Here is a 17,617-nt window from a genome sequence, read left to right on the forward strand (position 1 = left end):
GGTGTTGTCACACTCATCCTCATTGGCCCGTAGGATACACGTCCATCCTCTCATGCCTCACTGCAAGGGCAAATGAATGAACAAGAGGAAATGTGGATTAAGCATTTTGCTTCATTTGGTACATGTTGAATGGAAGAGAAGCTATTCAGAAACTTTTAATTAGAAGGAATTCTGTAGGCTTTTTCCACAAATAGGGTACACTTTGGTGTCTCGTTAGCTTTTTGAAACCATCTTTTTAAGATATTTTTTAAGATAATAGATTAGATTTAAAGAATTTATCATTTAATAATGTTTTTGTTGTAAGTTATCTTTATGAGGTTCCACTTAACATTTGATAACTATATTAATTAACATAAACTAATTATAAAAAATACTTCTAAAGCATTTAATAATCATAATCTGTTAATTACATTTACTAATACATTATTAAAATCAAAAGTTGTATCTGTTAATATTATTTAATTGACCTGTGCTAACATGAACTAACACTGAAGTTATATTTTTATTAACTAGTAACAACTAGTAACAAGTGTGTTGCTCATTGTCAGTTAATATAGTTAATGCATTAACCAACGTTTTTATATTTTATATAAATTATTATTATACATTTAGAAAAATTGCAAAATTGCACCAAACGTCACGTAAGTTTGGTTATAGGGTTGTAAAAATTGCAAACCTTGTATAAAATGTACAGAAAATAAAATAGCTCATATATAGTATTTAGTTCGACCTCCTATGAAAGCCTGTTTCCGCCATGGAATAAAACAATTTAAAAGATAAATGCGACTTTTTATCTCACAATTCTAACTTTTTTTCTCAGAATTGCGAGAAAAAAAATCTGAATTGCGAGTTTATATCTCACAATTCTGACTTTATTTCTCGCAGTTGCAAGTTTATTTTCCACAATTCTGACTTTTTCGCGTTTCTGACTTTTTCTCGCATTTGCGCATTTATATCTCACAATTTGACTTGTTTTCTCAGAATTGCGAGTTTATATCACGCAAATCAGACTTTATAACTTGCAATTGCGACTTTATATCTCACAATTCTGATGTTATTTCTCGCATTTGTGAGTTTATATATCACAATTCTGACTATTTTTGCACTTCTGACTTTTTTTTTTGCAATTGTGAGTTTATTTTCTCAGAATTGTGAGATAAATTCCCAATTGCGAGTTATAAATTCCAGTTCTGATGAAAAAAAAAAAATTTTTCTCAAAATTCCGAGAAATAGTTTATATCATGCAATTCTGATTCTATAACTTGCAATTGCAACTATATCACATTTTTTTATTCTGAGGTGGAAACAAGCTTCCATAACCTCCAAAAATTTATGATTAATGTTAAGTTTAAGAACCTCTTATCACTGACAATTTGTTGAATAAGAAAGAAATAAAAGAACTTCAGCCCCTATTTTTTACCCTGTTTGTGGAAAGTGGCAGATACTCTAACATTATTAGATTAACTATTATCAGATTAAACTGAAAACTTTGCACTTTTCTCTTTTTTTTTCAATTGAAATATCAAATTCCTTATTTTGAAAACCTCACGTCCTTAAATATCATTTGCCCTTGACAAGTTCTTTTAACACTAAATTTCATTTTGATTTTGCTCATGGAGGTAAGTTAATACATTTTCTTCAAACTTGTTGACATCTATTGTGTGTCCTTGTACTTGTTTTTATTTAAACTGGTTACTCATCAACATTGTATTGTTCACTAAAACCATTTGGTGCCGTACAATCTTTGACCTGCTCGTGTTTTGCTATGGTTTGTTGACTTTGATTGCGTTTAGTATTTTTTAAAGGTAAACATCGAGTGATTTTATAAAGCGCTTTCATTATAGTGTCAGTGTTGCTTTGCATAGTGTCATCAACAGCGGTCCGCAGACAGGGGAAAGTTCTAGAAGAGATATCCATTGTGTCTAAATTCAACCATTTGCCAAGACTGTAAACAATGAGGGAACAAATCCCCCCAAAAGAGAAAAACAATCACACAGAAAGGCTTTCCGCACCCGAGCAGAGGTTTATTGAGCCCAAACGCTAATGCTGAAACCATTATAACATTTTAAGGGGCTTTCTAATCTCACTATTTATTTATGATGCTTTTATAGATGAAATTTAAAATTCATTTGACATCAGCGAGCTCCAGGCATCATTAATAATCTGTGTAAAACAATATAGGATGACACCGAAGTGCTTTCATTTGCAGTGCCATTAAAATATAATGATACAATGCTACTATTTCTTGCAAATTATTCACAGAAGATTTTTGTAAAGGAACATTTGATGAGTGTCCTGTGTATATATTTTATGCTTCTGTGAATGCGGTGTTGATGCAGAATTTTAGTTGAGCGCAACTGATACGACTACAGATGCACCCGATAGGTTAGGTCAGCCATTAGCATACTAAAGGCAGATACTAAAAACTGATGTTTTGTGTATTGTTTATATGTTCTTTTTCTACCGAGTGCTTCATTGTTTAATTAAAGGCGCATAAGCTTTTGACATGCATAACCATGTTTTTGTGGTGATGAGAGGGTGAGTTGCGCACTAACACCCATTCAAGCTGCTGTTTCTACATCAGTGTCAATCTCTTTTTGCCTTTTTCAATATTTCTCTGTTCCAGATGTTTGGAAACTGGACCTTTGGAACACTTGTATTCACTATCCTCGTGTTCACAGTCACACTAAAGGTAATACATCTGACGCATGTGTTATGATGCTGACTGTTGCTAATTTGGCGTCAACTTAACCATCTCTGTGTTCCCATTTCTCACTGTGTCTGCATGCTTTAGCTTGCCCTGGACACACATTACTGGACGTGGATCAACCACTTTGTCATATGGGGGTCACTGCTTTTCTATGTCATCTTCTCCCTCCTGTGGGGAGGCATCATTTGGTACGGCCTGCCCCAATATACTGTATACTTACTATCACCAAATCAAATACACGTTAATAACATCTTTCTGTTCTTTATAGGCCTTTCCTGAACTATCAGAGGATGTACTATGTGTTCATGCAGATGTTGTCCAGCGGTCCCGCATGGCTCAGTATAATTCTGCTGATTATCGTCAGTCTGCTGCCCGATGTGGTAAAGAAAGTGTTGTGTAGAGCTCTATGGCCCACCACCACAGAGAGAATACAGGTACGACGCCAGTATCTACATGTGCGTAGAGATGCAAGAATACAGTTAGATCGCATGTCAAACGTATATAAATGTGTCTATATTTCACTGCAGTAATAGACAGCTGTTTTAAAAAATAAATAATATTTCGTATACAGTACAGTCCAAAAGTTTGGAACCACTAAGATTTTTAATGTTTTTAAAAGAAGTTTCGTCTGCTCACCAAGGCTACATTTATTTAATTAAAAATACAGTAAAAAACAGTAATATTGTGAAATATTATTACAATTTAAAATAACTGTTTTCTATTTGAATATATTTGACAAAGTAATTTATTCCTGTGATGGCAAAGCTGAATTTTCAGCATCATTACTCCAGTCTTCAGTGTCACGTGATCCTTCAGAAATCATTCTAATATGCTGATCTGCTGCTCAAGAAACATTTAATGTGTACAATTGTACAAAATATTTGTGTACAATATTTTTTTTTCAGGATTATTTGATGAATAGAAAGTTCAAAAGAACAGTGTTTATCTGAAATCTAATCTTTTGTAACATTATAAATGTCTTTACTGCCACTTTTGATTGATTTAATGCATCCTTGCTGAATAAAAGTATTAATTTCTTTAATTTCTTTTCAAAAAAATAAAAATAAAAATTCTTACTGACCCCAAACTTTTGAACGGTAGTGTATAATGCTACAGAAGCTTTGTATTTCAGATAAATGCTGTTCTTTTGAACTTTCTATTCATCAAGGAATCCTGAAAAAAAAAAAAGTACACAACTGTTTTCAACATTGAAAATAATCATAAATGTTTATTGAGCAGCAAATCAGCATATTAGAATGATTTCTGAAGGATCATGTGACACTGAAGACTGGAGTAACGATGCTGAAAATTCAGCTTTGCATCACAGGAATAAATTACTTTGTCAAATATATTTAAATAGTACACAGTTATTTTAAATTGTAATAATATTTCACAATATTACTGTTTTTTACTGTATTTTTAATTAAATAAATGTAGCCAGACGAAACTTATTTTAAAAACATTAAAAATCTTAGTGGTTCCAAACTTTTGGACTGTACTGTATATACCATGATCATTAGTTTGGGTAGATGCCACATTTAATTTGATGCAAATTATAACAAAGTTGTGAGGGATAGAAATACATTTTGGTAACACTTTATTTTACAATCTTTTAACTAGTTACTTATTAGCTTGCATATTACTAGAATATTGGCTGTTTATTAGTACTTATTAAGCACATATTAATGCCTTATTCTACATGACCATATTCTACATTCTTAATCCTACCCCATACCTAAACATAACTGACTTACTAACTATTAATAAGCAGTAAATTAGGAGTTTGGGGCAAAAGTTGTAGTTCATAATGACTATGTGTTCCCTATACTAAAGTGTTACCTACATTTTTTTATTATTGATTAAAGCCCTAAGTCATGAAATTTTCACAACCCATGTTTTCTGGACAGTTTGTCAAGTCAAGTCACCTTTATTTATATAGTGCTGCTTTATACAATACAGATTGTTTCAAAGCAGTTTTACAATGATAACAGGAAAATGATTCAATGATGCAGACAGATCAGTTCTGCTATACAGCAGCTCTAAAAGAAAATAGTGTCATTGTTCAGCTGAAGTCAGTGTTGATTCAGTTCCATTGTAAAGATCATAAGCATTTTGTAGTTTGTAGCTGAATTTTTTTTTTTTTTTAAGATAAAGTGTATTGAGCTGATTGCACTATCCATAACAGCTTTGTTTTAATTCACATCAACTTCAAAATGTACCAAAAATTGTGTAATAATACAGCTATTTAAGAGAAATGTTTGTTATTTTCAACTAAATAACTGTTGATCTGAACCAGCTCAATAGTGCTATAGTTTGTGATAATGGCTACTAACTGGTCTTCAGATTTACACTTGCGGGGGACTGGTTTCCAGTGTGTTGGATGTAAGTGAATTCTGGGTGCAGTTCACGATTCTCTTCAGCTGTGGATGCTTCTTTTCGTTGGATGACTCTTTGAGCCATTCAATGGTCTTATTCGATCTGTCGACTTGTATTTTGACAACGTATACTGTGTATTTTACTGTGTTGGCACACATAGTATGTCACCATACTATGGTGAGAAATTTCAGAAAGAAATTTAATGTGTGTGTGTGTGTGATAAACTTACCTTACCACTGGTTTAACCCATGTGATGTTTTTCCTCTCACTCACCTTTCCTATTAAATTCTAAAATTTCCCAGTGCGCTAATTTTACTGCCACATTAACGTCAACATGAAACATCCATAATGTGATACATTTCTGAGTTCAACAGCATATTCAACAAAATAAATAATATGTAATCTAATACATAGACAAGATTTTATCTTTGGGGAAATGATCAGGAGTGGTAGGTGCTACAAACCTGGATGGGAGGGGAATAAGAGGAGTGAAAACAAGCACGTATAAGAATGTGTATTAAGAAAGTAAATAGGGACAGTTTTGATTTCATGTTGACTTTAGGATCTAACTGTACAATACGATACTTCAGTAACACTTTACATAAGGTTCAATGTCTTAGGTATCATGGACTAACAATGAACACTTTTATCAATCTTGGTTAATGTAAATATATACTGTACTGTATGTATTTTAAATATTTTTCTATTGCTATAGTTATACTCTTTTAAGTTTTAGAAATGATAAAATGCAAATTAATGTATTTTGAATGAACATGAATAAATGATACATTAATTTAAAATTAACATTAGATTAGTTATTTCACGATGCTTAATGAATGATTGTTACTTTGGTATTATTTAAATATTATTATAGTATTTATTAATATTTTTAATTAGCTTTTATTTTTGTTTTCGTTCTAATTTTAGTTTGTTTTAGTCATTTTGTTTTGTGCATTTGCCATTTTTATTGGTTTTTGTATTTAACTTTATTTTAAATTTGAGTTTTGGTTTTAGTAATTCTAGTACTTCAACTTAAATTTCTTTTATTTTATTATATATTTTATTTTATTTTAGTTGCAAAGTTATGTTTAAGTTTTTAAAATGTGCAAGTTTAATTTCAGCTTCATTTCGATTCACAAAATGATTTTTAATAGTTTTAGTTAAAGCTGCAAAAGGGCCAAAAATCACGGACTACTTTTCTCCGTGTATGTCTATGGCGAGTCACGCAGTTACTGTGATACTCTGCGGCGGGTCCTACCAATCCGGTCTGAAATAGTCCGGAATATAAACACTTATTATAAGGCCCCGTTTACACGTACATGGTTATTTTGAAAAACGGAGACATTTCCCTTCGTTTGCGCCCTTCGTTTACACGCAAACGAAGAATTGGCCTCTGAAAACGAGTCTTTCTAAAAACTCCGGCCAGAGTGGAGATTTTGAAAATCTCCGTTTGCACGTTTGCATGTAAACTGAGACAAACGGGTGTTTAGGCAGCCAACGTCACATTATGCGCCAGAGCTCGCACCTATGTCAAAAGTGCAAACTGTTTACATGTGATCATGGAAGCGTAGCAGTCGCATTTATGTTGGTGCAAACTCTTCTCGTGTGTTTGCATTTGGAAATACAGCTGCTCCATTATGTCGAGGAGATCAGCAATTTTTTCAACAACTTCGAATCACTTCAAGAGGAATTCGGGATTCTTTTTCGGGATTCTGATTGGCTTACGTGGGCTTGAGCTGCTCGTTATACTCTTGACGTCATATATACACGGGTACGTGTAAATGAACACTTTTCTGAAAACTGACATGTGTGCACGATGTTTTTTTTTGAAACCGGAGAGGTTGAAATGTCCGTTTATGAAAATAGCCGTCCACGTGTAAACGTAGCCTAAGTGTACCATAATGATTCAGGGTGAGACAAAAACACGGTTTGGAAAATGGATTCATGTTGTACATTCTCATTATATAATTTTTGTACATTTTGAACACAAAAAAGGTTACAGACAGCAGCTTTAACTATAACGGAATTGGTTAATGAGTTGAACCTTATTGTAAAGTTTTACTAATAATTCTGCAAGAAAAATAAAGTTAACTATGCTCTTGCACTGCTAAAATTCCTTTATTAATCTCTGAGGATTGGTCAGGTTGTTAACCTCTCTAAACCCTTTCTTTCTTATATTCCTCTTCCATCTCTCTTTTTCTCTCTGATGCTTGACCTTGCCCCTCCCCTGTGTGTTTAACCCTTGGCCTGTGACCTGTGGTAACGGCAGACAAAGCGGCAGTGTCTCACTGCTGAGCAGTCCACCATCTTTATGCTCTCCCAGACCTCCAGCAGTGTCAGTTTCTGAACTGAGACGGAGGTGAACCTACACACTCTCTCTGCATGTGCGTGTGTGTATCAGTGAGCGAAGACACAACAGGGTCACGAGTATCACGGGACTTACTGAACATTTCTGAGGATCACAAACTAGTACCCTGTGGTGTCTCTGTTTATGTTCTAAGCCTTACATTCCATCAATCTTTATGTCTGCGTGCATGAAACGTGCATGTTTATGTTTGTATATGTGTATTTTATGTTGCAGATCTGAAGTTGTTTAATGGAAATGCATTTTCTGCTGCTGTACTTTCAGTTCCAGCAAGATACTTCAGTGTCAAAACAAATTCTAGAAAATATTCTGCACATGGGTCTGTTATGCCACATTTGAGTCTATTTATGTGTGTGTGATGTTTCACAGAGAATGAGGGCTGACAGGATCTTTGAAAGGGTTGAGACAAACATTCATGTTTCACTGCTAGATGGGGTTCAGAACACCACTGAGGCCTAGCGACTCTATGGTAAAGAGAATGTGAAGTTGAAGACTAAAGCCAGAAAGAACTAATCCACACTCAACTCCGGTGGAGCTCTAGAGTTCTCAGATGAAGTGTGCAGTTAGAACCAGTCTGAGAATTCTAGAATCCTGCTAACTGGCTCCCTCCAGTGAAAGCACGCTGGATTAAAAAGCCTTTGCTGCACATGTGTGGGTCTGTTGTTTGGTGTGAATCCTACAGACTGGTTTGGTTTGGTTTGGTTTGGTTTGTTTTGTTTTAAAGCTTCAGAATGAAGGTATTGGGTTGTGGTTTGGGGTGTGCAGTACTGTATATATGCAGCTAACAGGACATGGGGACTGGGCCTCTGACATGTACACAAATACACACAGCAGACTGACATACAGTTTAACATCTAACACACTGGCATGCATGAGTATTTTTACTTTTCTTGGATCTTTCTGTCATCAGTGAAAATATTATTTTGATATATTTCTAAATGTCCATTCCTAGAACATGCTTATGATCATTTCTGTTACTTGGGTGAATCTCAGAAAATCTCAGAAATCCTATTACAATTTAAAATGGTTTTTTTTTATTAATATATTTTAACATACAATTTATTCCTATGATGGTAGAGCCGAATTTTCACCATTTTGTTTTTTACCATTACATGTTTTTTGCATTATTTTAATTTTTTTTTCAATGAAAAAGCATATTCCACCACCATAATTATTAATTAACATCATGCATTATAAAAGTTTTTACAAAGGTGATTCATTTTCATTTCTGTAATACTGTGAAAAAAATTTCATAAAAATTACTATAATACAGTTTTTTTTACTTTACTACATTATTCATTTAATATTATTATTTTTATTAATATTATTATTATTATTTTATTATTTTTTTTTTGTAGAACCGCAAACTCAAAACAAAAAACAATAAATTATATTTTGCTTAAAGAAAATGAAGTCTGTTTTAGAATTGTTTTTTTTTGTTTGTTTTTTTTTGCATTCTGTCATTTTGCAAAAAATAAATAAATTAAATGAATAATAAAAATAATAAAAATGTAATAAAAATAATAAAAAATGTAATAATAAATTTAATTTAATAATAAAAATGTAAAAAAAAAACTGTATTACAGTAGCTTTTACAGTACATTTTTCACAGTATTACAGTAATGAGAATTTTAATGAATCGCCTTTGTAAAAAAATTTGAAAAAATATGGTAATAATTTTGGGGGTGGAATATGCTTTTTCTTTATGAAAATAATGCAAAAAAAACATGTAATGGTGAAAAAACAAAATGGTGAAAATTCAGCTCTACCATCACATAAATAAACTGTATGTTAAAATATATTAATATACAAAACTATTATTTTAAATTGTAATAATATTTCACAAAATTACTCAAATAAATGCCTTGGTGAGCAAAAGAGACTTCTTTCAAAAACATTTTACTGACCCCAAACTTTTGAACGTTACAGTAAATATATTTAATTTCAAAAATGTACTTTTTCTATTGATTTTGGGGTGAATTGTAACCTTTCGCCCTCCTTTTAAAAAAAGAAAAAAACATATTTTTCACTGGCCTTAGCTTTCTGTTTTAACATCCCCTCAATTGATCAGTATGGCATCTTCTGGGACTGGGTTTTTGCATGTGGTAAACATTGGATATGTGATTTTGTGACGTGTAATATTTTGTTCTGTTTTTTTTTTTTTTTTTTGCATTGCTTCTTGCTGGGGCTTTGGATTTGTGTTGTTTCAGCTTGTGACGTGACCAATGCCTGCATTTACACGCCTGTATATGATGCAAACCTCTAACTCACTCTCTTTCTCTCTATTGCCTCGTTCTTTTCTCCAGGATGCTGATAAGTTGTATAAGGGCCACCTGTCCGAGTTCACCCCCCTGTCCTCCCTCCATGCTCCACCTGCGCGGAAACATGACAGACGTGGCAACGAAAGCCAGAACCACACCCACCGCAGGTCTGACTCCTCCCCTCCCAAAAAACTCATGTGTACCTTCTGGGGTGGCAAGCCTGACTACTGCACCTTCAGCTCCTTTCTCCGAATAGGAGAAAACCCAAGATTCTCTGGGGCAGCTTACGCCTACAGCACACCGGGTCCCGAGACGTCTGTATGATAGTCTCTCTAAAGCAAATAGTCTACTTATCCAATCAAATTCGACTATTGGGAGACCAATCTTGACTTGTCCCCCCTTTATCTGAAACAAAAGCACTGAAATTGGTTCTCGTGGTATACGGTAGTGATTCTGTGCGCTAATTTAGGAGCTGGAGGAAGGCCAAACAGAATTGGCTGCACCATCTGCAAGTGTTGCGTACTGCGCTAAGTGGCCTTGGGACCTCTTTACCTTGTTTTCTGTGCGTGTACGTGAGAGCGTGTTCCCTTTACACTGTGGGTTTACGTGTTCGCTCACCTACCCTTGTAATCCTTCATGTGAAAAATTACTTGAAACAACACTGGGCAGTAGTAGCACAAATCTTTCCATCTCAAACGCAACCTCTACCACTGAATATTAATGTGGATGACAGTTAAAATGGCCTTGGATGCTCTTAAAACTGACAGTCCTGTTTTTTCTTCTTTTTGTTCTCTGTCGTCTCCCCTTCCCTTTTTTATCCTGTGCTCCTTCTCTTTTCTTGTCCTACTTTTTTTATAGAACAAACTGGTGTTGCCTTTGTGCAAACCTGTTAACGAGGAACACTCCATAGGCTGCGAATGTCTTTGTCCGATTGCATTGTAAGTGGCTAAATTTGGCCATTTCTGTTGCTGCACTGTACTAGTGTGAACTAGGTGTTTGTGTGTGTGTGTGTGTGTGTGTGTGTGTGTGTGTGTGTAGGCCTTTGTTAGAACAACTATGAGAAGACAAATTGTAACTGGACTGTCATTGTTTCACCCTTTAACTTTCAAAAAGGTAGAAATCTACTCACATTCTACTGTTCCAAAGTTTTTAAAACCATTGACGTTGTGTCATCATGACAACCAGTTACTCTGTCCTAGCTGCTCGACGATTTGCTTTAAAATTCTCTAGTTCCCTATAATCAGTCCTTTAGTTTTTTTATTTTTTAGAGTAGAACCAGATACAATATGCTAAAGGCTACGCTAGCCATCTTAGCTTAACTGTTCTGCCTTAATGCTAATGTTTCCCATCTTTTACACCACAGTTTGGAACCAAAGGTTGTAATCCAAGTGAAATACGGAGTATATAAGTGTGTGTTAGTTGCCTTATGCTTAAAGAGAAAAGGAGGGAAAGTGTTTGATGGCATTCCCAAGAATCCCACCACACTGCCTTAAGTTGACATTGCACCAGCTGAGGATGGAGAATTTATAAAATTAGTATTCGACATCTTCCAGTGCCACCAACACAACCCAGGGCTCCTGAGGAAAAACAAATGAATTGTAACATTTCTGTTGTTCTGGTATAGACGTGTTTGTGCATTCACAAAAAGCACAAACCAACTTTTTTTTTTTTTTCAGCGTATTTTTATGATTGTTCCCAAAGCATTTTTGTCTGTATTAATGGAACTTTTGGAGCCCTGTGCTGGGTTGCTATCATTTCTTTGTTGCACATTACTGATTTATGATTGTCTGATATAAATAAGTCAGATGTAAGATGCTAGTGTTCACAAACAACTCATTAATCTAACAGCCCAATCAAGGTCAGCATCAAAGATGGCCTATCTTGGGCACTGTGTTCAGAGAAATGGCTTCTTTCTAGTGTCCAGGACACAGAAAATGAGCCGTTTAAAATGAATCCCAGGAAATGTGCCTCACACCTGACGACCTACTTGTTTAATGTAGCATTCTCATAAAAATATTACGAAGTGTGGTCAGTTCCATCTCCGTCAAGTCAGTGAATTCAGATTTGAGTTGAATTTAAATTGGAATCCAGTGTGAATGCAATTCAGATTAAATTCCAGTTACATTATAACACGAAAGAAATGGATATGGAACTGAAGCGAACTAAAAATCAGCGTATTTGATCATCAAAACCACAGATGTTTGTCTGCAAGCCTCTTTCCCTGCTGTCCTTCACATTCCATGCTTGTTTTCTTGTTTTGTTTTTTCTTACATTGATTCTTGAATGTAGTTTTGCCTTCCCGGAGCATCATCTCTTCATCTCGACTTCTTTCCTCGCATAAGTTTCCTTCTGTCACCCTGTCGTTCAGTTCTCATGATGAGGCCCATTTCACCATTTTAACCATCATCCATTTAAGAGAGAAAAAGTAGGTGGTGTCAAAGACCATCAAGATCGCGGTTTTGATGGTTACTCCAAGCTTCTTGTGAGTAGGTGCCTTCTGGTGCTTTTTAACCTCAATGTATGTTCATGCATTCAATTCAGTGAAGCGTTGCATTCTGGGAAACTCCAGTGTGCACATACATGTGTTTTCATTGCCCGTCAGTTGGCCTGCAACAGAGAATGTCAGATTATGGGTATAGCTAGTTTGTTAAAGGGTGTAGGGGTCGTTTTTGAAAACCATCTTTGGGTTAATGTTGATGAAAAGTCACAGAATAGTAACAAAAGAATGTCTCTTTTCATGCACACATTATATCTAAATATAGACTATATATTGATGAGTATATTGATGTCAAGGTTTACAAAGGCTGAGTGGATGAATGAATGAATAAATAACATAATGTTCTAACATGTCAACTGAATAACTTTGTTTCTGCTCCAAAAGTGTATTTAATTTGTATGAATGTAAAATCTGTCTGAAGTCAAACACTGTCTATTTTAATGATTATCGAAGTCTGAACTTTGCATGCCGTAGTGATGGACCAACCACTGAGCTTTATCAAACATTTATGAGTCATATTCTTATTTATATAAACCACTTTTATAACTTCGATTCAAACTTCCAGTCTAAGTGATGCACATCTATGATACCAAGTACTAATCAATGCTGGTAGATCTGAAACAAAACAAGAATGTGTTCATCCACAGATTCTCAACTTATGATTTTAAGTAGCCAAGACTAATATAATAGAGGTAAAGTAATTCATTTAATGTTTTTTTTTTTACTGTTGTTTTTATTTTTGTTTTGCATTTCACTGTATTTCCTATTGTGTTCACTATTACACTATCTCTGGCTTCCTGAATGTAACAAAAAAGAAAAAAGGCACTTTTGTGCACTAAGCAAAAATTGCATAGCGTTAATTGGATAGCCACGAATGACAACTACAAACTACCATAGCTAAAAGAAGGTGGTTCCAGAACAAATGTCCCTTCATAAATGTGTTTTCTTCTTGTTTCTGACAAACTATTGTTTTGAATCAGAACTATTTCTTGTAATATAAGAATAATTTGATCACTGAACGCTGTCTGCCTCAGGGGTGCGTTCAGGCACTGGCGAACACTGTATTCTGTCTGTCTAAAAAAGGCTATATGAAATAGGTATTTTGTATATCTTGTGAAAAAAAACATGTCTTTTTGCTACTTTTGTATTTAGAGGATGAAGAGAACTCCTTAGACTGTTCTAAGAGTTAGAATGTTACTGTTCAGTTAAAAATAAAAATAAAAAACCAAATGTAAGGTTATGGGAGAAATCAACTTCAGTAAAGATGAAAGTTTGAAAAAAAAATAGCTTTAACAGTCTGTTGTTGTTTTTTCCCCTTAGATGAATTTAAATATGTTTGAGGTAGTTTTAAATATGACGTGCATGGTCATTGCTCACACTGACAGATACACTCACTGTTTTTAAAGCAGGTGTGACCAAATATTTGATTAGATGTCTACTGCTATAACTAAAGGCTTTATTGCCTGTAGTGGGGCTTAATCTGTGCCAGCCTATTCAGAATAACTAAATATCTATTGCTTTTTTTGTTGTTTTATCTGCACAAAGCGTGATGTTGCTCATAAATTTATTATATATATGTATACTACTGTACACTTTACAGCATATATGTAGTAATATTCATGTACAGTTTGGGCTCATTTTGTATAAAAGTTTTTAAAAGATTGATATCTGTAGATATGTGGATTTTTGCCAGTTTTTTCTGTAGCTATTAACAGCAAGAAAATGTACATTTGCTTGTAATAAAGAAAGAGATTTAAATGTTTGAAAGCCTTGTGCCTTTTATTTTTTCTTAAGACAGAAGAGATTTTGTTTTTTGTACCTCACATTAAGAGGCAATTTCTTCTGGTGAAACCCCATGGCACAACAAGTGTAGTTATATATTATGACCTCTAGGTGGCAGCAAATTGTAACATATTGAAGCTGCTTCAACAATTCACCTCTACTACTCGATACAATAAGGACCTTACTGATCATTATTATTAATATTTAATTGGTAAGATTAAATCCAAGAGAATTCATTCTAATCTTAGGTCTATAATATTATAGAGAGACCCTTCATTCATCATTTGACAAAAATCATTTGACTTAACCATTTTGGAATAGCTAAAGCCTCTTTATGTTTACTTATATTTGTTATGACCTCCTATACATTAAGTGTGCGACAAACTTGTGGATATGGAAATAGGTCTATCTTCACATGATTTGTTAGAGTATTACTGTTGCCAAGATAATATTCTAACAAATAGCTATAGAAATTTTGCATCAAGCCCATTTTAATATGAACTTTGTAAGATCATAACGACTGGGTTATAGTTGTTTCATAATTCAATGATATTGAAACGTAAAGTTTAAATGAGGCTATAACGGTAATGCGTTAAGTCTATATGAACAGTGTTTGTCATAAACGTAAGTAACTTTATATTAATTACTTTTATGGAAGTTATAATAGTACACTTTAACTAAGGATGGTTTGTTTACACGTAGTAACAGTTCTATTTAGAACCGTATCGTGTTAGAGTTTAGGATTCTTTTTTCCCGCCTTTTTGTTTTTCAAATCTGTAACTGTCAAAGCCACCTCATTACTGATTTTCTGGAGTTTAGCAGCCATTCAATTACACAATCTGTCAACAGACTCTCAACAGGTAAATTATTTCTTTTTTAAAATGTCTATAAATTTTAACTTTCAAGTTGTTAATGGTTTTCTAACTAGTCACGGCTTTTTCTCTTTTTAGTTTAACAGCAAAGTGTGAGCAGCTCTATTCAGTTAATGATACTTATCATATCTTCTTCCACAAAGTAGCAGAGATAGGCTATTGAATTTATGATCCATATTGTTAGATTTTTAAAATTATTATTTTATACATAAACATGCAGTCACAAAAAACAAAACAAAAAAACATTCCCATTACTTTATATGTTACTTTTTCACTCACATACGTGCTAATTTTGGCCTTCATAAACAATTGTTTTTACATAAACAAATAGAAGCGACACATTGTAACTGTAAAGATACTGATATTAATAAAAATAAAAAGGTTATTTATAACACCATAAAGGTCCAGAGGCTTCCAAAAAGAGTTCTGCTATTGTTACAAGCCAAAGAACTCTAGTTTGGTTAGAGTTCAATATTAACTGTTGTGTAAAAGTAAAATTACATTTGCAATCAGCTACAGTAGCTTACCTGCAGCCTTGTGCCTACGAAAGAGTCATGTAACACTGTTTAAATATAGACCCATAAGGATTTTGAAAAGCTTTGCTGAAGACCAGGTTATGATAATACTTAACTGATTGTTAACTGTTGTATATCATGTTGATGTGTCCAGTCAACACACTCAACAGGTCAGTGTTAAAATATAACAATTGGCCACTTCATTAAATTAAAATGAATCAGGATAAATAAGGACTGTGGTCCACATGCACTGCTGGAGGTGTCTTGAAGTTGTAATCGTCTGACTAAGTCTTCATTTAAAATGTTTAATGGAGTGTACGGTTATGTGTTTTTAAATGTGTGTGTGTGGCCATGCTCACTGACTTGTGAAATCGCTCTATTAGATCTGAAATTGCTGTTATTTGCTAAGATTATTTATGAGTCATTTAACTTTTGCGCTCTCTCTGGCAGTGGTTTGGTTCATTATTGATTTAAAATGTCTTTTCAATGGTCCAGAGCACATAGAGGTGGTGCTGAAGACCTCTTACTTGATTTGAGTTGGATGTCTATGATGTGATGACAGACACTCGTTTGATTTGTGTGGGGATCACTGTGGCTTCTGGAAGGGAATTATGGTACATGTTTACAATCTTTCATCCATTTTATTGGTGAATGGATTTTAAACAAAGCTCTTTCTCAACTGATTTACAATCCCCGTTCTGTGGACGAAACCACCCCCATATAGTGTAAATATGTGGCATATATGGTACGGAATAATAATTTACAAACTAAGAATGCTTTAAATGGGTCAAGGATTGTGAAAGTATTCTTCATGCCTATTAAAAAATGTCTGGTTACATGCAACAGGGCAATTCCACTCACCCCATCTTCACCTCTACATCTCCATGGCAGAACGCATGTCAGACAGCAGTGAAGATTCTGACCTTGCCGTCACAGTCGTAACCTCATGGTTGCCTCCAGCACTGACCTTGAGCAATGAATGCAGCAGAGAGCAAAGCGAAAGAGAGAAAAAATAAGAGAAAGAGCGAGTGAGTCGTCAAACTGTCGCCTTTTAACCTCTTATTGTAAAAGAACAAATTGTACTGAAATTTGATAGTGTTCCTACTCTTCTCTCGTTATATTTGAAGTGCACTGATGGAGATGCTGAACAAGTTCACTGAGATACACCTTTAAAGCAGACAAGATAAATCATAGCATGAACCACAACTGATGATAATGTTGAAGGTGCTGTAAGTAATATAAGTGCTGTCAAAAGATTAATCGCGATTAATTGCATCCAAAATAAAAGTTTGTGTTTACATAATATATGTTTGTGTATGTATATATAAAATATTTATAATATAAATTATAAATATACAAATATGCATTTATACATGTAAATATTTCTTAAATAAATATGTTTATGTGTGTGTATTTATATATACATAATAAATATACACGTACAGTATCTCACAGAAGTGAGTACACCCCTCAAATTTTTGTAAATATTTTATATCTTTTCATGTGACAAGACTGAAGAAATGACACTTTGCTACAATGTAAAGTAGTGAGTGTACAGCTTGTATAACAGTGTAAATTTGCTGTCCCCTCAAAATAACTCAACACTCAAGACTTAATGTCTAAACCGCTGGCAACAAAAGTAGAGTACACCCCTAGTAAAAATGTCCAAATTGGGCCCAATTAGGCATTCTCTCTCCCCACTGTCATATGACTCGTTAGTGTTACAAGGTACTGTCAGTGCTCAGACCATACGCCGCACACTGCATCTAATTGGTCTGCATGGCAGTCGTCACAGAAGGAAGCCTCTTCTAAAGATGCTGCACAAGAAAGCCCGCAAACAGTTTGCTGAAGACAAGCAGACTAAGGACATGGATTACTGGAACCATGTCCTGTGGTCTGATGAGAGCAAGATAAACTTATTTGGTTCAGATAGTGTCAAGTGTGTGTGGCGGCAACCAGGTGAGGAGTACAAAGACAAGTGTGTCTTGCCTAGAGTCAAGCATGGTGGTGGGAGTGTCATGGTCTGGGGCTGCATGAGTGCTGCCGGCACTGGGGAGCTACAGTTCATTGAGGGAACCATGAATGAGCAGAGCATGATCCCCTCCCTTCGGAGACTGGGCCGCATAATAACGACCCCAAACACACCTCCAAGACGGTCGTCTTGCCTTGCTAAAGAATGTCTCCAGACCTAAACCCTATTGAGCATCTGTGGGGCATCCTCAAATGGAAGGTGGAGAAG

The 17,617-nt window shown here is 34.6% G+C and overlaps 1 protein-coding gene across 7 annotated transcripts in view; it reads left to right on the forward strand.

The window, feature by feature from the left end:
- Positions 1-13,971, forward strand: part of atp11a (ATPase phospholipid transporting 11A) — an 84,085-nt gene extending 70,114 nt beyond the window's left edge. For 2 of the 7 annotated variants that reach the window (XM_048196464.1, XM_048196465.1), the window contains 5 exons: positions 2,627-2,692; positions 2,795-2,898; positions 2,979-3,144; positions 7,356-7,445; positions 9,758-9,879. In XM_048196464.1, the coding sequence (XP_048052421.1) occupies positions 2,627-2,692; positions 2,795-2,898; positions 2,979-3,144; positions 7,356-7,433 (414 nt within the window). In that variant the 3' untranslated portion in view covers positions 7,434-7,445; positions 9,758-9,879. Of the gene's footprint in view, positions 1-2,626; positions 2,693-2,794; positions 2,899-2,978; positions 3,145-5,053; positions 5,886-7,355; positions 7,446-7,820; positions 7,921-9,757 lie in introns of those variants that run through there. The other 5 variants (XR_007185746.1, XM_048196463.1, XM_048196459.1 and 2 more) reach the window with 5 other exon arrangements.
- Positions 13,972-17,617: the final 3,646 nt, after the last annotated feature.

Source organism: Megalobrama amblycephala, linkage group LG7, assembly GCF_018812025.1.
Source record: "Megalobrama amblycephala isolate DHTTF-2021 linkage group LG7, ASM1881202v1, whole genome shotgun sequence".
NCBI classification, from domain to species: Eukaryota; Metazoa; Chordata; class Actinopteri; order Cypriniformes; family Xenocyprididae; genus Megalobrama; species Megalobrama amblycephala.